This window comes from Natator depressus, chromosome 9, assembly GCF_965152275.1.
Source record: "Natator depressus isolate rNatDep1 chromosome 9, rNatDep2.hap1, whole genome shotgun sequence".
Classification (NCBI taxonomy): domain Eukaryota; kingdom Metazoa; phylum Chordata; order Testudines; family Cheloniidae; genus Natator; species Natator depressus.
Window position 1 is genome coordinate 55,326,356 of NC_134242.1, and position 22,984 is coordinate 55,349,339.

The window sequence follows — 22,984 nt, forward strand, 5'->3', positions numbered from 1 at the left end:
CTATGTGCTATGCCTCAGACTTAATCAGCTTGGCTGGATCTCTTGCCAGATACACCTGATTGGTAGGTAGCCACCTTGGCAATGAATAGCTCAGATGGAGTTTGCACTCTTTCAGCTATGTAGGAGGAAAACACTGGGCTTATTAATGCCTTAGAATGTCTCTCCACTGGCTGCTCCTTCCACAAGGCACCTGCTCCCAGCCTTCTCTGCCTTCCCCCCCACCTGCATGCATACCTGGCTGTACTGGGGAAGGTAAGGCTTGCACCAGCAAAGGAGCTCTGCAGAGAGGAGGGGATCTTTGCCCTGGCTTTGTAGCTATGGCTGTGATAGTTTCTCATTGGCGCAGCTATCTGTGAGTGATACTTTCCCATGAAGGTCGGAGGATGGAGCATTTCCAGAGGGCAGAGAAAATCTTGCTGACTGTGCTGGAGAAGGTCACTGCCATGGATTTCAGATTTATAGCTAATTATTCAAGAAACCTGGAAGCTTTTGAATTTGCCCTCTGTACCTCAGAGAATGCAGTAACTGTGGGGGTTCCCTTGTGGATTGCAGCTGATGCCCTCTGTGACCATGCACTCCTAAGGCTTTATGGAAATATGTTTATGAATGTATATATGGTATAACTGGAATATGTTTTATGCTACATATGCCATGTAACATATCTCTGTGAAGGTTATAGAATCATAGAATATCAGAGTTGGAAGGGACCTCAGGAGATCATCTAGTCCAACCACCTGCTCAAAGCAGGACCAATCCCCAACTAAATCATCCCAGCCAGGGCTTTGTCAAGCCTGACCTTAAAAACTTCTAAGGAAGGAGATTCCAACACATCCCTAGGTAACGCATTCCAGTGTTTCACCACCCTCTTAGTGAAAAAGTTTTTCCTAATATCCAACCTAAACCTCCCCCACTGCAACTTGAGACCATTACTCCTTGTTCTGTCATCTGCTACCACTGAGAGCAGTCTAGATCCTTTGGAACCCCCTTTCAGGTAGTTGAAAGCAGCTATCAAATCCCCCCCCCCCTCATTCTTCTCTTCCGCAGACTAAACAATCCCAATTCCCTCAGCGTCTCCTGATAAGTCATGTATTCCAGTCCCCTAATCATTTTTATTGCCCTCCGCTGGACGTTTTCCAATGTTTCCACATCCTTCTTGTAGTGTGGGGCCCAAAACTGGACACAGTACTCCAGATGAGGCCTCACCAATGTCGAATAGAGGGGAACGATCACGTCCCTCGATCTGTTGGCAATGCCCCAACTTATACATCCCAAAATGCTATTGGCCTTCTCAGCAACAAGGGCACACTGTTCACTCATATCGAGCTTCTCGTCCACTATAACGCCTAGGTCTGTTTCTGCAGAACTGCTGTCTAGCCATTCAGTCCCTAGTCTGTAGCAGTGCATGGGATTCTTCCATCCTAAGTGCAGGACTCTGCACTTGTCCTTGTTGAACCTCATCAGATTTCTTTTGGCCCAATCCTCTAATTTGTCTAGGGTCCTCTGTATCCTATCCCAACCCTCCAGCGTATCTACCATTCCTCCCAGTTTAGTGTCACCTGCAAACTTGCTGAGGGTGCAATCCACACCATCCTCCAGATCATTAAGGAAGATATTGAACAAAACCGGCCCCAGGACCGACCCTTGGGGCACTCCACTGGATACCGGCTGCCAACTAGACATGCAGCCATTGATCACTACCCGTTGAGCCCGACAATCTAGCCAGCTTTCTATCCACATTATAGTCCGTTCATCCAGCCCATACTTCTTTAACTTGCTGGCAAGAATACTGTGGGAGACCGTGTCAAAAGATTTGCTAAAGTCAAGGAACACCACGTCCACTGCTTTCCCCTCATCCACAGAGCCAGTTATCTCATCGTAGAAAGCAATTAGATTAGTCAGGCAAGACTTGCCCTTGGTGAATCCATGCTGACTGTTCCTGATCACTTTCCTCTCCTCCAAATACTTCAGAATTGATTCCTTGAGGACCTGCTCCATGATTTTTCCAGGGACTGAGGTGAGGTTGACTGGCCTGTAGTTCCCAGGATCCTCCTCCTTCCCTTTTTTAAAGATGGGCACTACATTAGCCTTTTTCCAGTCGTCTGGGACCTCCCCCGATTGCCACAAGTCTTCAAAGATAATGGCCAGTGGCTCTGCAATCACATCCGCCAACTTCTTTAGCACCTTCGGATGCAGTGCATCTGACTCCATGGACTTGTGCTCGTCCAGCTTTTCTAAATAGTCCCGAACCACTTCTTCCTTCACAGAGGGCTGGTCACCTCCTCCCCATGCTGTGCTGCCCAGTGCAGCAGTCTGGGAGCTGACCTTGTTCGTAAAGACAGAGGCAAAAAAAGCATCGAGTACATTAGCTTTTTCCACATGCTCTGTCACTAGGTTGCCTCCCTCATTCAGTAAGGGGCCCACACTTTCCTTGACTTTCTTCTTGTTGCTAACATACCTGAAGGTTTCAGAGTAACAGCCGTGTTAGTCTGTATTCGCAAAAAGAAAAGGAGTACTTGTGGCACCTTAGAGACTAACCAATTTATTTGAGCATAAGCTTTCGTGAGCTACAGTTCACGTCTGTAGCTCACGAAAGCTTATGCTCAAATAAATTGGTTAGTCTCTAAGGTGCCACAAGTACTCCTTTTCTTTTAACATACCTGAAGAAACCCTTCTTGTTACTCTTAACATCTCTTGCTAGCTGCCCCTCCAGGTGTGATTTGGCCTTCTTGATTTCACTCCTGCATGCCTGAGCAATATTTATATACTCTTCCCTGGTCATTTGTCCAATCTTCCACTTCTTATAAGCTTCTTTTTTGTGTTTAAGATCAGCAAGGATTTCACCGTTAAGCCAAGCTGGTTGCTTGCCATATTTACTATTCTTTCTACACATCGGGATGGTTTGTCCCTGTAACCTCAATAAGGATTCTTTAAAATACAGTCAGCTCTCCTGGACTCCTTTCCCCCTCATGTTATTCTCCCAGGAGATCCTGCCCACCAGTTCCCTGAGGTTGTCAAAGTCTGCTTTTCTGAAGTCCAGGGTCCGTATTCTGCTGCTCTCCTTTCTTCCCTGTGTCAGGATCCTGAACTCAACCATCTCATGGTCACTGCCTCCCAGGTTCCCATCCACTTTTGCTTCCACTACTAATTCTTCCTGGTTTGTGAGCAGCAGGTGAAGAAGAGCTCTGCCCCTAGTTGGTTCCTCCAGCACTTGCACCAGGAAATTGTCCGCTACCCTTTCCAAAAACTTCCTGGATTGTCTGTGTAGCGCTGTATTGCTCTGCCAGCAGATATCAGGGTGATTGAAGTCTCCCATGAGAACCAGGGCCTGCGATCTAGTAACTTCCGTGAGTTGCCGGAAGAAAGCCTCGTCCACCTCATCTGATGGTCTCTAGCAGACTCCCACCATGACATCACCCTTGTTGCTCACGCTTCTAAACTTAATCTAGAGACACTCAGGTTTTTCTGCAGTTTCATAGCAGAGCTCTGAACAGTCATACTGCTCTCTTACATACAGTGCTACCCCCCCCACCTTTTCTGCCCTGCCTGTCCTTCCAGAACAGTTTATATCCACCCATGACAGTACTCCAGTCATGTGAGTTATCCCACCAAGTCTCTGTGATTCCAATCACATCATAATTCCTTGACTGTGCCAGGACTTCCAGTTCTCCCTACTTGTTTCCCAGGCTTCTTGCATTTGTGTATAGGCACTTGAGATAACTTGCTGTTTGTCCTGCTTTCTTAGTATGAGGCAGGAGCCCTCCCTTTTCGTGTTCTCCTGCTCGTGCTTCCTACCGGTATCCCACATCCCCACTTACCTCAGGGCTTTGGTCTCCTTCCCCCGGTGAACCTAGTTTAAAGCCCTCCTCACTAGGTTAGCCAGCCTGCTTGTGAAGATGCTCTTCCCTCTCTTCGTTAGGTGGAGCCCGTCTCTACCTAGCACTCCTCCTTCTTGGAACACCGTTCCATGATCAAAGAATCCAGTTATGATCTACTGAATCTATTCATCTATTTGTATGCATGTGTCATTGTTGTATTCAAAGTTATGAATATTAGCTGTATACTTGTTTGATTTTAAATAGCATTAGTAAGGCATTTGGTCAGCTTCTTTAGAAAGGAATTTGCAAGTTAAGTGCCCAATCAAGAAGCACTTAATGCACAATGGATCATGGAAGTCTCCAATCCACATAAGAGGTCTACATGAGGACGTTCAAGGTAGCATGTGGACAATGGCGGCTGCCTGTAAAAACTGAGTCATGCATGGACATGTGACTTGCCCAGGTGACTCCAGAACGCCATCTTGGAGCTGGACTTTACATAGGAGAGAGAAGGGGGTCTGCACTCACAAGAGAACGGCTATTTAAATCCCTGGCAGACCCCTCCATTTTGTCTTCAGCTAGCTAAAGAGGGAGCCTCTCCACCCCCAAGGATACCTGAAAGAAACTGGAACAAAGGACAGTAACTACAGCGGGTGTGAGTGGTTGCTGGACCCAGAATAGAAGGAGACTAGTCTGTAAAAGGAAGCTTACTGGAATTCCTCTGAGGGTGAGGTATTTATCTATATTCAGTTTTCTTACTGTATTAGAACATCCAAGTCTATGTCTATTTTATTTTGCTTGGTAATCAACTTTGTTCTGTCTGCTATTACTTGAAACCACTTAAATCCTACTTTCTGTATTTAATAAAATCACTTTTTACTTATCAATTAACCCAGAGTATGTATTAATACCTGGGAGGGCAAACAGCTGTGCATATCTCTCTATCAGTGTTATAGAGGGTGAACAATTTATGAGTTTACCCTGTATAAGCTTTATACAGGGTAAAATGGATTTATTTGGGGTTTGGACCCCATTGGGAGTTGGGCATCTGAGTGTTAAAGACAGGAACACTTCTTAAGCTGCTTTCAATTAAGCCTACAGCTGTTAGGGGACGTGGTTCAGACCTGGGTCTGGGTTTGCAGCAGGCTAGCAGGTCTGGCTCAAACTGGGCAGGGCACTGAAGTCCCAAGCTAGGAATGCAGGGAAAGCAGGGTCAGAAGTAGTCTTGGCACATCAGTTGGCAGCCCCAAGGTGGTTTCTGTGTCACACCCTCCTGCTGCAGGAGTGCTCTAGTAAACAGGGCCAGTCAGAGACAGTTACCAATGGGCACCATCAGATGTCAGGCTGCTGTGACCTAGGAGTGCCCAAAGAAGGAGCTGGCTGGGAAAACTGAACCAGAGAGGATGTGTTCAGTGTGGTGGACAGCGCTGAGTGCAGGGGGCACATAGTGCCAGGCAAGGTCCTCAGGCTCCTGAAAGAGCTAATTGTCATTGCCATTGTCCACTGCAGGCACCAGTTCCTCATTAAGCCAGGTCTGTATGCCAACTACATCTGCGGGGGTGTGGGCCGGTGGAGCAGAGTGACCACAGGGGGTTCTGTGGTTTGACTAGAGGCCTGCTATCTCTTTGCTCCTGGCCCAGAACGGGGGAAGGGGACAGAGATGCAGATGGCAAGAGACAAAAAGGGAAACAAGGAGAGGCACAGACAGAGGCTGAGAGGTGGGGGGAATGGGAAGAGGAGAAGGGGAGAGGAAGAAGATGGAACAAGTTGGAAAAGACACATCAGGTTATTCAGACCATATGATATGTGATATGACAAGAAAGGTCTTTAATAGGTTTCAGATTGATAACGGGTCAATAAACTATATAGAAGTGATGGTTGTTACCCCAAAATGAACATCAACTGAAAGGCTGGATTCCGAACTCCCACCGATGCCAGGAAAGAGAAAAGCTATTCAGTCAGAACTGGAATCTACCAGTAAAGCACAAGCCAGAGCAATGACAAGGAAACTCAGTTCCCCTCTCATCCCAAGATGCACTGCTTGGTCCACTGAGGACAGAGTGGCCCATTGATGGAGACATAAAAAAGGGGTTGCCAACTTTAGATCCCAATGTCTGTCCAAACTCTGACTTAGTTAGTTACATACTCTGCAGAGTGGGGAAAACAAACAACAAAACAAAACCCCTAGGTTTCATCTAGAGAGGTTAATTTCTTCGTGTTGTGCAATGCTGTTGGCACAGGATATCTTCAGTGTTTCACTCTAGAGGTGGTTGCATTTCAATGGTGGGTGAGAAAGCCCCATGGAGTGGCTATAGTCTAGAGTGCTTTGGGATTCTTCAGGTCGAAAGGGCTCGATATGCCATTTGATTACAATTCAGTACCACACTGAAATAAAGTTCCTGGGTGAAATCTTGACACCAGTAAAGTCAATAGGAGTTTTCCACTGACTTGAAAGGGGCCGGGGTTTCCCCACTGTAACTAAGGATACCCTAATAGAAGTTTACCCAGTGCATCTCAATGACTACAAAGCTTTGTTATGAACCAGCTATATATTCTACTTCCCTGTTCTTGTCTAGCTTCACTTGACTGTTGCCTTCAGTCTCCAGATGTTTTTATGTCATGCTTCTCCTGCTTCTCAATGACCAGATGACTGTTAAACTGTGGACATTGTCCTGGTCTCAGGTTTTGCTCTCTAGATTAAAAACATCACTGCTAGTGGTATGATAAAGAAGTGACCATATTGAAGTTAATCATAGGCTAGTGAGGTATTGCTGACCTCTCTGTTCTGTGAAATAGAACTACGAGTGGGACCAGTTCAAAGAAGGCTTACTACAAGCTCAGCTAAACAGGACACTTGTTCCAGGCAGGGAGAAGACACTGGGGGGGCATCGCTTGATACAAGATCCAGAAGGAACTATGTAGGGTCTGGAAAGAGGTAAAGAGTCTGCAGAGAGGGAGCCCAGGGGGCTGGGGAAAGAGGCAGGCTGAGGCAGGAAGTGGTCCAGAAAGGCAGTTAAAACGTAGCTATTTACCACCAGCACCCAGGACTGGACCCTAGAGAAGAGGGAGGGCCCGGGTTCCCCTACCAGCCACTGAGGAAGGGGCTGTAAAAACCGACCTGATACAAGGGGTAAGGACTGTTGGAAGCCCTGGGGAAAAGGGGTGTAAGGAGAACTGGGCCCAGAGTTGGGGCTAGGGTTGCCACCTGTCCAGGTTTTCCCAGGATTGCCCCTTTGTTGAGGTAGCAGACACGGATGAAATGGTTCAGATGTTCCAGTTGGTTGTACCTCAGAGGTGGCAAGCCTGGCTGGGGCTGAGGACCTGGCATAATGTCACTGGACGGTTGTTCATGGAACTCTGTTACCCTCGAAGGGATTGAATGTGACATAGTCAGAGGGCCAAGTCATATGATGAGGCAGACTGCTCCAAGGCCGAAGCGGCTGTCGGTAGGGGTGTTAGAGGAGGAGGGACTGCTATCCCATGCCCAGCCACAAGAGGGTGCCAGCCAGTGAGTCAGTCTTCTACGCACAACTGTTTGTCTGTCCGACCATCTGACTGACCAAACACCCACCTGTCTGTCTAGCTAAGCATCCTTCTCCATGTTTCCATCAACACACATTTCTGTCAGGTGCCAGCTCATGCCAAGCTCACCTCAATCCCTGGAAAAATCATGGAGCAGATCCTCAAGGAATCAATTTTAAAGCACTTATAGGAGAGGAAAGTGATCAGGAACAGTCAGCATGGATTCACCAAGGGCAAGACATGCCAGACTAACCTAATTGCCTTCTATGATGAGATAACTGGCTCTGTGGATGAGGGGAAAGCAGTGGATGTGTTGTTCCTTGACTTTAGCAAAGCTTTTGACACGGTCTCCCACAGTATTCTTGCCAGCAAGTTAAAGAAGTATGGGCTGGATGAATGGACTATAAGGTGGGTAGAAAGCTGGCTAGATTGTCGGGCTCAACGGGTAGTGATCAATGGCTCCATGTCTAGTTGGCAGCCAGTATCAAGTGGAGTGCCCCAAGGGTCGGTCCTGGGGCCGGTTTTGTTCAATATCTTCCTTAATGATCTGGAGGATGGCGTGGATTGCATCCTCAGCAAGTTTGCAGATGACACTAAACTGGGAGGAGTGGTAGATACGCTGGAAGGTTGGGATAGGATACAGAGGGCCCTAGACAAATTAGAGGATTGGGCCAAAAGAAATCTGATGAGGTTCAACAAGGATAAGTGCAGAGTCCTGACAGACTAGGGACCGAATGGCTAGGCAGCAGTTCTGCAGAAAAGGACCTAGGGGTTACAGTGGACAAGAAGCTGGATATGAGTCAACAGTGTGCCCTTGTTGCCAAGAAGGCCAATGGCATTTTGGGATGTATAAGTATGGGCATTGCCATTAGATCAAGGGACGTGATAATTCCCCTCTATTCGGCATTGGTGAGGCCTCATCCGGAGTACTGTGTCCAGTTTTGGGCCCTACACTACAATGAGGATGTGGAAAAATTGGAAAGAGTCCAGCGGAGGCCAACAAAAATGATTAGGGGACTGGAACACATGACTTATGAGGAGAGGCTGAGGGAACTAGGATTATTTAGTCTGCAGAAGAGAAGAATGAGGGGGGATTTGATAGCTGCTTTCAACTACCTGAAAGGGGGTTCCAAAGAGGATGGATCTAGGCTGTTCTCAGTGGTACCAGATGACAGAACAAGGAGTAGTGGTCTCAAGTTGGAGTGAGGGAGGTTTAGGTTGGATATTAGGAAAACGTTTTTCACTAGGAGGGTGGTGAAATACTGGAATGGGTTACCTAGTGAGGTGGTGATTCTATGAAGATCCCCTTGCCTCACTTGAACACTGACATATACAGAGTTGGAATCAGTCTGGCTCACCTGGGTGTTAGTATGGTTAAAACAGGAGCTAGAATGCTAAGAATGTGTTTAGTCTTTAGAGTTTATGGAAACCGGGTGAGCTGCTATGTGCATTAATCTTACTTATCACACCTGTATCCCATAGTGTAAGGTTATATTTGAGCGGTTGTATTGTGAGCCTCTGTGACTGTGTAAATCACCATACAGGAGAGCGACATTAATTAGTGTGAAGGATTGATCCCAACAGAAGGTGTTACGCCCTTTCCAAAAGGACGATCTATCAATACCAGATAGACTATTGTGGGATGTTGCAACTGGAATTTCCGTATGTACCACCAACAAGAGGACAAAAGACTTTTCTTGTTATTGTGCATCCTCCCTGTGAAGATGACTCTTCCCATCAGCTGAGCTTTGCAACTGAAAGCATGTGGGAAGAAGAGAATAAAACCCCTATCAAGAAGGGACTGATTATTTCTATGTTGCTTGGACTGTGAGGGGCAAGATATTTTTAGGAATAAGCAAGAGATCCCCAGCTGCTTAGCCTGGATTAGCCCTAAAGGACGTATAGAGCTTGTTGGTTATAGAAGCTTCTATTACCTTTTGAAATTGAAGATTGTAACTCATTTGTGTGTCTATTGTTTATCCGCCTTAACCTTTTAAATAACTTTCTTGTTTCCTTTTCATATTTAATAAGTCTTTATGTAGTTTATTATAGGCTAGGCTATACATGTTGCCTTTGGTGTGAGATATAAGATGCAACTGACATGGGGTAAGTGACTGGTCCTTTGGGACTGGGAGTACTCTGAATATTGCTGTGATTCTTGGTGTAAGAGACCAGGTATCACAAATGTACACTCACCTGGATGGCTAAACAGATCAGTGTACCCAGGGGAACTGTCTATCGCTCCATGTTAAGTGTTATAGTGCCTGGGGAGCTCACAATTGATAATTGGTTGGTGAAATCTAAGCATAGAACTCACCACCAATTTGGGGTTTGTGCCCTGGTTCCTAACAGTTTGCACAGAGGTTGGTACTCATGCTCTTGAGTCATGCAGGCAGTGTGACAGCTATATCCATCTCCCAACTGTACTCTTTATCACTCTGCTCCTGCCTCCCTGACCCCATCACCAGCGTTACATCCTTGTTCTTCTGACCACTGTGCTGTGTTGGGAGTTTGTTCAGAAAGGAGAGCATTCAAACCCAGCCTCTTGGTCTGCCAAATGGGGGGACAAATTCAGAAAAGGAGTGTCTGGAGCAAAGACCACCTCAGTGCTACAGGCCCTGTCCCCTGTCTCCTGCTCTGCCCCAGTGATAAGTATCTAGGAAATGTTGACCTGCCTATTAGTTTTGGGTCCTTTTAACTAAAAAACCAAGCAGCTGCTGTACGACGTCTGGAGGGGGAAGAATGAACTCACGTGCATCCGAGCAGAGATGCCAGGTTCTTCATTTCAAAACTTTTTCTTAATTTCATCCATTGATCTCGCTCCAGCAGCAGCCATTGCCATGGTCTGTTGCCCTTGCCCATAGGTGCTGAAACAAGGGGAATTCTCATTCTCTCCCAGACTGTCTTGCCTGGTATGCAGTGGAGACTGGATGATGCACTGCTAAGCATCCATCCAGGAAAAGCAGTTCTATTTTAAAGAACAGGGCAAGAGCTACCAGTCTCAGGGTCCTGCTCAGCTGAACTGGAACTTGTCTCCAAGGCAGACAAGGCTTAAAGAGGAAAGATGGGGTGGGGGGAGGAGGGAAGAGAGGATCGGGAGATTTCTGACTGTTGTTTTCTAAAAGCAACTTCTGCCCTTGACCAGGTGACCTCAGCGCTGAGAGCCTAAAGGAAGAAGGTCTGCAGCTGTCCCTGCTGCTGTCCAGTGGCTGGAAAATGATCAGGTTCAACATTATCCCTGTGGTGCAGAGAAAGCAGAGTGCTCTGAAACTCCACAACAGACGCAGAGAAGGAAGTTTTGCAGAAGGCAGCCTGCAAAAAGTAACACGGGGCTGACTTCATCCCCAGCAACTACTATCACTGGAGGTAAACACCAAGCCATACTCCTGCCATCCGAACCCCTTCCTGAAACCTTACTGGCAGAGAGAGAGAGAGGGTTTGTCTGCCATACATACTGTCAGTGGGGATGCAGTCTTAAGCAATGGAGTATAGTTCTGTAGAATTTAAAAGAGCTAGTGAAAAATGGAGGGAACTTCTTGATTCTGTAAATTTTGATGAATTTGTTTGCTGTTTTCCATCCAAATTTGAAGTTTCAATGAAAATTTTCATCAACATTTGAAAATGTTATCTTTGAAATTTGAAAAATTTCAATCAACTCTAAATAAAGTTCAGCCTTTCACTAGGAAGAAAAGTCCTAATAAAATGAGGACCCTGCAATGGAGTTCAGGGCCAGTGTAACACATGGTGAACCACAAGATCTACTGCTGAGTTCAACTGACATGCCAGGCTGGCCGCTCCTGGGTTCTTCTATGGAGTTGTCATGATCACTACTATCTTCACCCTGGAGCACTGGGCAGATTCTGTTGCCTCAGCTGGGAGCTCTGTTACTGTCCCAGCTCTGTTGCTCCCAGCTGGGAATGCTGTTACTGAGCTATCAGTGATGGTCTCTCTTTGGGCTACTCATCCTGCTCTGTCTCCCCTGCTGCCAACCACAGGAGCCCACCTCTTAGACGGGGATACTGGAGATCCACCACCAGCCCAGTCTTAGCCCCAGTGCCCTTTTGGGAGGTGAGGTCTCAGACTCCACAGAGGGGTAGGCAAGAAGTTTGGTGTCACAAAGCCACCAGACTGCCTCCCCCCTGAGAGGGTGGTGTGACATTGCACTCCATTTGTTTTATGCAAATATGCTTATAAATGTGAATATGATGTAACTGGAATATGCTTTATGCAAAAGGTCTCTTGTAAGGTATCATTACAAAACTTATAATCTACTGAGTGTGTTCATCCTATTTGTTTGCATGTATTATTTCTATGTCTGGAGTTAGAAGAATAAGATATAAACTTGTATTACTAATGTAAACATGTTAAGTGGAAGCCATTAAGGGTTCTTCAAAATGAATGAACTGTAAATGGCTCTGTTTACTTGCAAACTTTCCTGTGTAAGTGTGGGCCAGCCCAGGAAGAATGGAGGTTGGGGTCTCACAGGACATGTGACCATGTCACATGATGCTGGAATCCATCTTAAATCTGGTACTTTTCCATTTAGAAGGAGGGGTGGGATCCCAGAGAGGCTAGTGGCGTTCATCATCTGGACCCATGGAAAAGAAGCCCTTGAGGAATTCCACCATGATTTCAACTATTTCCATCTCACCATCAACCTCAGCCTGGACCAGTCCACACAAGAGGTCCACTTCCTGGACACTAAGGTGCTAATAAGCGATGGTCACATAAACACCACCCTATACCAGAAACCTACTGACCACTATGCCTACCTACATACCTCCAGCTTTCATCCAGACCACACCACACGTTCCATTGTCTACAGCCAAGCTCTACGATACAACCGCATTTGCTCCAACCCCTCAGACAGAGACAAACACCTACAAGATCTCTATCAAGCATTCTTACAGCTACAATACCCACCTGCTGAAGTGAAGAAACAGATTGACAGAGTCAGAAGAGTACCCAGAAGTCACCTACCACAGGACAGGCCCAACAAAGAAAATAACAGAACGCCACTAGCCATCACCTTCAGCCCCCAACTAAAACCTCTCCAACGCATCATCAAGGATCTACAACCTATCCTGAAGAACAACCCATCACTCTCACAGATCTTGGGAGACAGGCCAGTCCTTGCTTACAGACAGCCCCCCAACCTGAAGCAAATACTCACCAGCAACCACAAACCACACAACAGAACCACTAACCCAGGAACCTATCCTTGCAACAAAGCCCGTTGCCAACTGTGTCCACATATCTATTCAGGGGACACCCTCATAGGGCCTAATCACATCAGCCACAATATCAGAGGCTCGTTCACCGCACATCTACCAATGTGATATATGCCATCACGTGCCAGCAATGCCCCTATGCCATGTACATTGGTCAAACTGGACAGTCTCTACATAAAAGGATAAATGGACACAAATCAGACATCAAGAATTATAACATTCAAAAACCAGTTGGAGAACACTTCAATCTCTCTGGTCACTCGATTACAGACCTAAAAGTGGCAATACTTCAACAAAAAAACTTCAAAAACAGACTCCAACGAGAGACTGCTGAATTGGAATTAATTTGCAAACTGGATACGATTAACTTCGGCTTGAATAGAGTCTGGGAGTGGATGGGTCATTACACAAAGTAAAACTATTTCCCCATGTTTATCCCCCACCCCCGCCCCCCACTGTTCCTCAGACATTCTTGTCAACTGCTGGAAATGGCCCACCTTGATTATCACTACAAAAGGTTCCCCTCCTCCCCCCACCGCTCTCCTGCTGGTAATAGCTCACCTTAAGTGATCACTCTAGTTACAGTGTGTATGGTAACACCCATTGTTTCATGTTCTCTATGTATATAAATCTCCCCACTGTATTTTCCACTGAATGCATCCGATGAAGTGAGCTGTAGCTCACGAAAGCTTATGCTCAAATAAATTGGTTAGTCTCTAAGGTGCCACAAGTACTCCTTTTCTTTTTGCGAATACAGACTAACATGGCTGCTACTCTGAAACCTACCTGTAATCAGTTTCTTAATGTATTAGGCTTAGACTTGTATGTTTTGTTTTATTTTGCTTTGTGACTTACTTTGTTCTGTCTGTTATTACTTGAAACCACTTAAATCCCACTTTTCATACTTAATAAAATCACTTTTGTTTATTAGTAAATGCAGAGTAAGTGATTAATACCTGGGGGAGCAAACAGCTGTGCATATCTCTCTATCCGTGTTATAGAGGGCGGACAATTTATGAGTTTACCCTATATAAGCTTTATACAGATTTATTTGGGGTTTGGATCCCATTGGGAGCTGGGTGTCTGGGTGCTGGAGGCAGGGAACCTGCTGAGCATTTTTTAGTTAAAGTCTGCAGCTTTGTGGGCATGGACTAGACCTGGGTCTGTGCTGCAGCAAGCTATCGTGTCTGGCTCAACAAGGCAGTGTTCTGGAGTCCCAAGCTGACAGGGAAAATGGGCTCAGGAGTTACTTCACCACATCAGGTGACAGTCCCAAGGGGATCTCTGTGACCGAACCCATCACAGTGGGATCATCCTCTGGCTGGAGTTTTGTCATGGCCAGAATTTAATTTGAGCTGGGGCTTGCCAGGGCTTAGCCCCAGCACCTCTTTTCATGCCAGGGTGCAGCCTTGGCAGCTCTTCTGTCAGTGTCCTTTAGTAAGGCATGCAATTCTACACTTGCATGTAAGGTGTGACCTTGCAAGTACAGTGTATGAGAGGTCATGCTGTGTGGAGGATGCCATTTTGTTTTGCTTGAGCTCCGGCACCTCTTTACAAATGAAGCACTGGGCAAGGCTGGGCCTCCCAGGTCTGGATGGGCTCTGCAGTGTGAGGAGAAACACAAAGAGCCATACTTTAAACGGCAACTGGAGACCTCCCTGAACCAGGAAAAACTCATGTTTATTAAGCTTCCTGCTGCAACCATCCTGGTCCTCTCTGGTAAACTGTGGAGGACCAGGAACTCTATAACCACTCTACATCTCCCTTTATGATACATGATTAAAATTTAACTTATAAACCAATGTGTAAAAAGAAAAGGAGTACTTGTGGCACCTTAGAGACTAACAAATTTATTTGAGCATAAGCTTTCGTGAGCTACAGCTCACTTCATCGGATGAAGTGCATCCGATGAAGTGAGCTGTAGCTCACGAAAGCTTATGCTCAAATAAATAAAATAAATTTGTTAGTCTCTAAGGTACCACAAGTACTCCTTTTCTTTTAGCGGATACAGACTAACACAGCTGCTCCTCTGAAACCAATGTGTGTACTCACACCACAATCCAAAATAAACTTAAATTCCTTAATACTATTTACACAGCTATGTCCCCTTATCCATTCCATTTAAGTAGTCCTGAACATTATTCTATAGATCACATCTTTGAGGGATTCTCATCAGCCTTACAAACCTTGTTCTCACTTTGGCTGAGTTCTCATGTAGTGTTCCCTGTGGAGACGGCTCAGTTCCTGACAGAGTACCTGCAGGTTCTAGAGCCTCTCTTTGTCGTGCTGGGGAATACTGAGAATGAACCCAATTGCTCTGGAGAAGTCCTTTTGGAGTCTCCGCTTGGGAGGATCTGGGAGTTCCTGCTGAGTTTTGAACAGTTCCAAAAGCGAGGAGCTTTTATCTACAATTTTTTCCCTGGGCTCAGTTCAGGCAGTGCTTTCGTTCTGTGCTGAACATTGAAGTTTTATTGCTGCTGAATTTTTGTTGCAGCATTCAGTTTTCAAATTCCTTCAGGTCAAGCCACTTTGGTTTAAGTCTACATTGAACTTGTTCTGGCAGCAATTCCAGCATCAGCCAGCTGACTTCAGCAAATTAGAGATGAACAACTAAAGCCTGAAACTTGCCAGAAATTGACTCACCTCTGCTAAAGAAGACAACTTCCAACAGGCCTACTACCATATTAGCAGGACCAAAGTGATGTTCACAGAGCTGATGGCCTGCTTCTGAAAGGACGGCACTTTTTTATGCTGGCAGTATTTCAGAAAGATGCCCTCCAAAATCTATTTTAGGGACACCAAGATATAACCAAGTGCAGGGATGAGCACAAGAATTTACATAGTGACCTGATCTGAGGAGGAACCTTAATAGAGGGTTCCATGATGCTATAGACTTCCTTGGCCTCCACTGCTCCCTGGCATCTTTCCCTTGCTTGGGAGGATCCAAGAGAAAGGGCAAACCTGCTCATATTAATGTTGATTCAATCCATACCAGCTCTAGAAAAGCCCTGGAAAGGCAATGAGCAGTTCAGCTGCAGCCTATACATTTCTCTCGCCAGGTACTCCACCAATTTCCCTGTCATAAAACTGCTCCATATTGCAGGCACACTGAAGGGCCACCATCTGGACAGCCTTCGCCTACTGGACCAGGTCAACAGTGAGGTCTGGAAAGAAGAGGGCAGGAAATGAGGGCTCACATTTAATCACTTAAAGATATGTTTTCCTGAGAGACCAGCTTGGGACACTGTACTTGTGACTGTGAATAGCCCGTATTCTGGTGTATGGCACCGTATTCTGATCTGAGTCACTTTGACCCTATGAGAATTGTGCACCTTACACATCTTTACTGAAAGAAACATTCAATTAACCTTGGCATACGAACCCAACAAGATGGGAATAATATAGCTAGGTGTGTATTTGTACCATGCTGAACAGAATGCCAGGCCTGGTCAGGTGTATCAGAATAGTCACTCTCTTGTTCCCATGAGCCAGAGAAGGTACATAAGCCTTAATACTACTAAAGCTAATAGTGATTCTTGTTCCGCTCATGTGACAGGGGCCTGTGTTTCCAGCCCTGAAGATCTTGTGTTCTATTCCCTGTGCTCCATGTGTGATGGCTAGGGCTGCACATTTGTCATGGGTGGGGAAACTCTCACAAAGAGTGTGATTTTTGTGTTTGTCTGTGACTTTTTTCTCCATGTCTATGACTCACCCCACAACAGCAGTTCCTGCAGCCACTCCAGGTGTTGCAACCTGGTGCATCTGGTTGCAGCGCTGCTCAGCTTTGGCCCACCTGACTCTCCATAATGATTGCACGGGGTGGGGGGGGGACCAGAGCAGCACTGTGACCCCACACACCAGGTCAGAACACCTGGAACGTGGAACCATGCCCAGCCACATGGAACACAGGAACTGCAGGAGCTGCCACTGCTGGGGGAGTGCAGGGCAGGCTCAGTGCTGGGGGAGTGCAGGGCAGGCTTACTCTCCAGCCTCCATCCCCCCAGGGACTCTCCTCCATAGCGGGCCAGGATTAGGGTTGCAGTACCAAGGGGAGAGGGTGCTTCAGTGGTGGTCAGGGCCCCATTGGTGGGGCAGTGAGGAGAGTTTTCTTTTTAAAAAAATCAGGGAACAGGAACTGGAAGTGTAGCAACCCATGCCTTTTACTACAGTTACTGTGACTGCTCTGGGATTTTTGATAAAAAATAATGTGACACATATTCCACTCTAGTGATGCTTGATACATGGGGAATGGAACCAGGGGCCTCCGGAGCTAAGAGCATGAGATGAGCTAAACAGCCAAGACTCTATAGACGGGGGTTACATATATTTTGGGCTCAGCCAGCAACTGCAGTGTCAATTCTTTGTGGCTACTGATTTGGTACAAGAGAATCCTACTACAACAACTTGAGACGTTGCTTTTTCTACCAAGTCCCAACATGCCATTAGGAGCTCGCACACAGCTGGAGGGTCATGCTTTGAACAGACTTCATCTTTCAACACCCTAGGAAAGGGAAGATTGAGCCGCTGAATTTGTTTTTCACAACCTGAGCATGCACCAGCTGCTAACATTGCAGCCTGATGCTGAGGATGTTGTGCAAGTGGCAGTACCATCTTTAATAATTTGGAGATGCTCCATCTCATGGGACCTCAGCTAAGGTATTACGAGGCACCACGCTCTTGGATGTGCTCCCTTTCATGGTTGAGACATGTTCTGTTGTCCAGAACCGTAGATGGTGGTGAGGAATTTGTCCTTCAGATTTGAACCCAGTTAATACAACACTCCACAGCAGTTTGGAGTGCCCACTTTGGGCAGTGCTAACCTTTATGACTTGTGTATGCTTCATGTTTTAGCATGGTATTGGAAGGTACTAGCCATTGTGACCAGTGCTCCATTTCTCAGTATCCCAGTGTGACAGTAGGCCTAAGCTATGCTAATTACAGACACAAGTGTGTTAGTAGAAGAGTAACATGCCAGTGATGGCTGGTATGGAATTGTGCCCTGGCCTTGCTGATAGTTTCAATGTGATGATGCCTCCATGTAAATTGCCACAGAAATGCAGATTATTTTCAAGTTGCTGAATAATTTGAATCAAGCTTTCATTAGACAAAAATTAAGACACTTATTAATATGAAGAAAATCTTCAGAATATGAACCGAGTGTCCCTGATGTGCTGATGTCTGCTGGAGTCCGCAGCTCTGGGAGACAGAACAGCCCCCGTCAAGTCAATGGGATGCAAATTAAAGTCTGTCCACTTTTAAATGTCCACATTAAGCATTTAGATACCACAGTTACAAACATAAATAATGGGTAGAAGTTTCAACATTACTGAGGGATTTGGATGCCCAATTCCCATTAATGTTAGTGGTGCCTAAATTCCTTTGGCAGCTTTGAACATCCCAGCCATAGCTGTATAACCCATGATAGTTTACATGTTCTGTATTCTCCCTCTCTGAGTAAATCCTTTTGGTTTCCTCTAGATGGTGCTGCTGTGGGCCACTGATTGTTCCCTTCCCCTGAGGACTGGGAGGACCTGGAAGGGTCAGTCTATAGGCTCCTGGTGATCCTGCTTTGTTGCTTAGCAACCAAAAATCTCCCCCACTTCCTGTATCCGGAAGAAAATCTTTTCCAAGGAGAGGATCTAGACCTGAGTGCTTTGTACCACAGAGTCGAGGGGTTTGCCAGCTCACCAGAGCACTTCCTCAAGTGCCATTTCACCCAAACAAGGCAGAACAATCACCAGGGGCTAGACAATAGTATCAAGACCTCGCTGCAGCTCCCAGCTCAGGACGGAGCCTACTGGGACCCAGCCTACTTTGATGTGCTGCTTAGTAAGGTAATTCAGAATCATGGGCAAGGACCCCATCAGAGTGCTGGAACAGTTGGAGGCCCGGATTCTCAGGTGTCTGTAGTGTAAACTGAACCCAGCAGGGGAGGGAAGGCTGCCAGGGAGAGAAGAAACTGGGCTGAGGGAACTGGGATTGTTTAGTTTGCAGAAGAGAAGAATGAGGGAGGATTTGATAGCATCCTTCAACTACCTGAAAGGGGGTTTCAAAGAGGATGGATCTAGACTGTTCTCAGTGATAGCAGATGACAGAACAAGGAGTAATGGTCTCAAGTTGCAGTGGGGGAGGTTTGGGTTGGATATTGGGAAAAACTTTTTCACGAGGAGGATAGTGAAGCACTGGAATGCGTCACCTAGGGAGGTGGTGGAATCTCTTTCCTTTGAGGTTTTTAAGGTCAGGCTTTACAAAGCCTTGGTTGAGATGATTTAGTTGGTGTTGGTCCTGCTTTGAGCAGGGGGTTGGACTAAATGACCTCCTGAGGTCCCTTCCAACCCTGATATTCTATGATTCTATGAAAGCTGGTTACAGTTCCCTGATTCTCTGCCCTGGGTGCAAGATAGAGTGGGTTAGGAGATGCTCTAATCTGCCAGCTGACTGTGATCCTCAGAGAAACTTCCACCAGCTGGGCATTGCTGAAGCTCCTTTCCATGCCCACACTGTCATATGGCTAGAGGTAGGATTTCTCAGAAATATCCAAATAGGTCAGCATGGTGCTAGAGTGCTAGAGCCAAACGCAGCTCTCTGGGGCTGAGAAATGCCTCTGATCGGCAGCATTTTCTGATCAGAGTGGGCCTTCCATCTAACTCCTCCTCTTTCCCTTTTGTTCAGTTCCAGGTTTATCACATCCAGGACAAAGAGCAGATCTCTGCTCTGTTGAACATCTTGTCAAAGGCCAAGAAGGTGGTTAATGACCAGAGCTGAGCCAGCTCAACTCACATGGTCACACCCTGAACCTATAGACTGAATGGGTTCCCCCCACATTTGCCTTTACTACCTTGATCACAGCAGATGTTCTGGGAACCCAATATCCATTGGCTTCACAGTGCACAAATGGGGAAAAGAGCAATTGGGACAGAGCTGAAATAAGCTGGTGGTGGAGGCTGCGTGTTGACACCTGAGTGTCACCAGAACAGGAGAGGTGATGGGGCTACCCATGGCGCATAGACCCTTTTCAGTCCTCTGCCTTTGAATTGCTAGATGAATGGACACAAGATACAGTTCTCTGTATCTGACACACTCAAGTACACTACTACCACATGGCTGCATAACTGAGCTCCAGTCAGTGCAGGGTAAGCCATGCTCTGTGGAATTACTCTTAGTATTGCCGATCACTTGTACTGTGTGGTCTGCTAGAGGAAGAATGGTGTTCTGTAGCAAATTAGAGTCACACACAATCTGTGCTGTGCCATATGTCACTGTTTATTAATCCAGTATGATGTATTCCGGGGTCATGCCCTGTGCATCAGTGAATTTACACATGTATATAGCATACGTTTTTTGCATGGGTGTGCCAGTAGAGCTTGGCTGTTGAAGGGAGCTTCCAAGTCCCTGATTGGTTGTAATATCTGCTTTGATGATGTAGTTTCCTGTTTGTGGGACTACTGTAAGCAGGATCATGAGCCCCTCCAGGCTGCTGTGCTCATGCTGAAAGGACCAACATGGCAGAGGGCAAGAAGGAGGAGGAATAGGAAGCCTTGATCCCAGGAATCCAGGGGCCTGCAAGTCAGTGTGCAGCAGGGAGCATGAAGCTGTTGTGCTGGAGGGCAGGTGTGAACAGAGCAGCACAGAGGGCATGGATGCACCAGTCCAGCCCTTGGCACTCAGCACATGCCTGCATGCCTGCTGTCTTAAAAGAGGGCAGGGTGTGAAAGGGGGAGAGCATAGGAAGAGAATGGGCCTGGCTGAGGAGACCAGGACTTAACTTTAGCTCGGTGCTTGCCTCTCTGGCCTTGCTGTCGCTGCTAGGCAGGAGCACCAGGGTGCCCAGCAGCACTCTAACTGATACAGGTTCAGGTTCCACTGTACTCTCAAGTCCTCCCCATCCCTTTTTCCTCATCCTTCACCTGAATGCTGCCAGATAAAGTCCTGAGAGGGGGTGTAGGTTGATTCTGTAGCATGCTGCCTCTCTCAAACTCCTGCTTTGGGTAAGATGGCAGCCCAAGCAGATCTGGAGTTCTGCAGCTGGCAACAAGTTGGAACGCTTTATCCCTCTCCTCATACATCTCATCTGCCCTTACCCCCTCTCCCACCCCCGCCCAGTCACCTCCCCGCTCTTGCACTGTCAGTTCCACACTACCCTGATCACATCTTGGTCATTCATCAATAAAGCAAAAACTCTGAATATCTATGTGCAGATCCACCTGACACTGCTAATAATCAATTCTCAATGGAGCATGGCTCCCTGGGTATGGCATGGTTCATTTTTCCCCCGTAGGGTGCTGCAGCTGGTCTGGCGCTCATCAATATTTCATCGGGTACAACAGACATGAGGGAAATGAGAACAGTGACCCCACTTCTGCCTCCTGCTTGAGTTTGGGAGAAGACAGTGGCATCAGCAAGGCCTGAAATGATCTCTTTGTACTTGTGTCTGCAGCTGCACTAGGAGCAGCTCACAGCTTGTTCTTGTGGCAGTGCTGGAGGGCATCTTTCAGGGCATGCAGGACTCGGTCCGCATTGAATTTGGTGGAGTTATAGCCCATGAGTCCTATTCGAAGAACCTGAAATTGAGAGAAAAGGAAACTCAATAGAGAGCAGTAAATATTAATGAGATCAAATTGGTTCTCCAGGATCAGCCCAGTGACATGTCGGATTGCATGACTGCAGGAGATGCAAGGCTCATGGGGGAGGTGAGAACCATACCAGTGACTTCCTACACACATACCATATAATAAGCCAGATTCTCCAGTGCCCTGCACCATGTACTGTCACTTATGCCTGGGCAAAGTGAATGCAAAGGAGGTGTAAAAAGGTAGCAGATCAGAATGGTGTCAAGCTCCCGGCACAGCCACGCTGCAGTAGTGTACGCTGTAGAAGGTGCACAGCAGTGGGGGAATCAGACCACATAGATGTAATTGTTTTTGTTATCATTAATTGAAGCAAATACAAGTAAAATGAAAACACAAGAAATCTTCAGCTTCTTTGGTGGCACCTGCTTTAGTTCTGCTGGCCAGTATGCCAAAGGTAAAATATACTAGGGAGCAAATTTGTGGCTGAGTTGCAACTAGGGTGACCACCTACAGTTAGAGATAATAAATTACATGATATGAAACACTAAAACAAAGCTTATTTGTAAGGGGCCACCCCTCCCAATGCTTTATTCATCCCTTTGTATCATGTTATACTATTCCTTATGACTACTGGAGAAAAAAGAAAAGGAGTACTTGTGGCACCTTAGAGACTAACCAATTTATTTGAGCATAAGCTTTCGTGAGCTACAGCTCACTTCATCGGATGCATCACGAAAGCTTATGCTCAAATAAATTGGTTAGTCTCTAAGGTGCCACAAGTACTCCTTTTCTTTTTGCGAATACAGACTAACATGGCTGTTATTGGAGAAAAGTACCTCATATATTGACATGGGTTGATCCAATTCCAATTGAAAGCAATGGGAGTCTTTCTATTGACTTCAGTAGGAGTTGGATCGTGCCTCCAATAAGGAATAGCTCTTAAAATAAGGAATCAGTGGTCAACCTAGGTTCTCCTAGCCAAGGCCCTGCAAGAATAGCTTTGCTTTTAAACTCATCCCTGTAAGTCTGTAAGCTTCTCACAAGTGTTATGCCCAACCCAGAACAAGGTATACTCTCTACTGAGTCTTGGAAAAAGTGCTCAAAGCACTAGACCTAAAGCCAGCATAAATATCATGCTGTTATTGAAACTTCCCTCTCCTCTAATAAATGATTGCATTTGAACTTTTTCATTTTCCCTAGTCTCTTCCAGTTTAGGGTAATGATTGGTTAGTAACAAGCCTATAGAAAAAGACTCTTCAATGCAGCTCTGTCTTAGGTATCCTCTTTTAATTTGCATTCATTAACACAAACAAGGGAAACATGGAAAGAACAAAGGCTAGCTTTTCCTCTCCTCTGAAATTTGCATACGCAAATTTGTCTACAAGCAATTCCATTCTCTCTTGGAAAGACCTACAAATGCTACACCGTCTACCACACAAATAGTGTTGTGTGTTGCGGGGGGGAGGAGGTTGTTTGTTATTGCACCCCCTAATTAAACAGACTTCTTTGTTAGAATTCCCTCACAGCACGACTGGCCCCTTTAAAAGGAAATGGGTCCAAGTTCACCTGTGTCTAGTTAGTTGCCTGATAGAGGGCATCTGACCTCTATAGAGACCCAGGCATCAGTTGAGAAAGGGGAGTAGGAAGCAGCAGCAGGAAGGTGGAGAAGAGCAACTTGGCCAGCCCTGGGGACCCATGAGGGAAACGGAGGCAGGACTCACCTGTATCTCTGTGGTTGGCTACAGAAGGGTGGTAAACCCTGCTACAGGTTCCCAATAGTCACTGCTTATTTCGCAAGTGGCTGTAAGACCACAGCATGCCAGGCCTTATCTCGAGAGCTTTTTCT

The 22,984-nt window shown here is 46.4% G+C and overlaps 2 protein-coding genes across 2 annotated transcripts in view; one reads left to right on the plus strand and one right to left on the minus strand.

Moving 5' to 3' along the window:
• Positions 1-317: 317 nt before the first annotated feature.
• Positions 318-19,333, plus strand: MAB21L4 (mab-21 like 4). The gene is given in 7 exon segments (XM_074964242.1): positions 318-541; positions 5,067-5,347; positions 10,483-10,666; positions 10,668-10,703; positions 15,628-15,785; positions 18,047-18,402; positions 19,241-19,333. Coding segments are annotated over 7 exon segments (1,332 nt in total).
• Positions 19,334-19,816: 483 nt separating this feature from the next.
• The window catches only part of AGXT (alanine--glyoxylate aminotransferase), a 28,719-nt gene continuing 25,551 nt past the window's right edge, over positions 19,817-22,984 (minus strand). Inside the window, exon 11 of the mRNA XM_074964241.1 lies at positions 19,817-21,129. Coding sequence (XP_074820342.1) covers positions 21,022-21,129 — 108 coding nt within the window. The 3' untranslated portion in view covers positions 19,817-21,021. The remainder of the gene's footprint in view (positions 21,130-22,984) is intronic.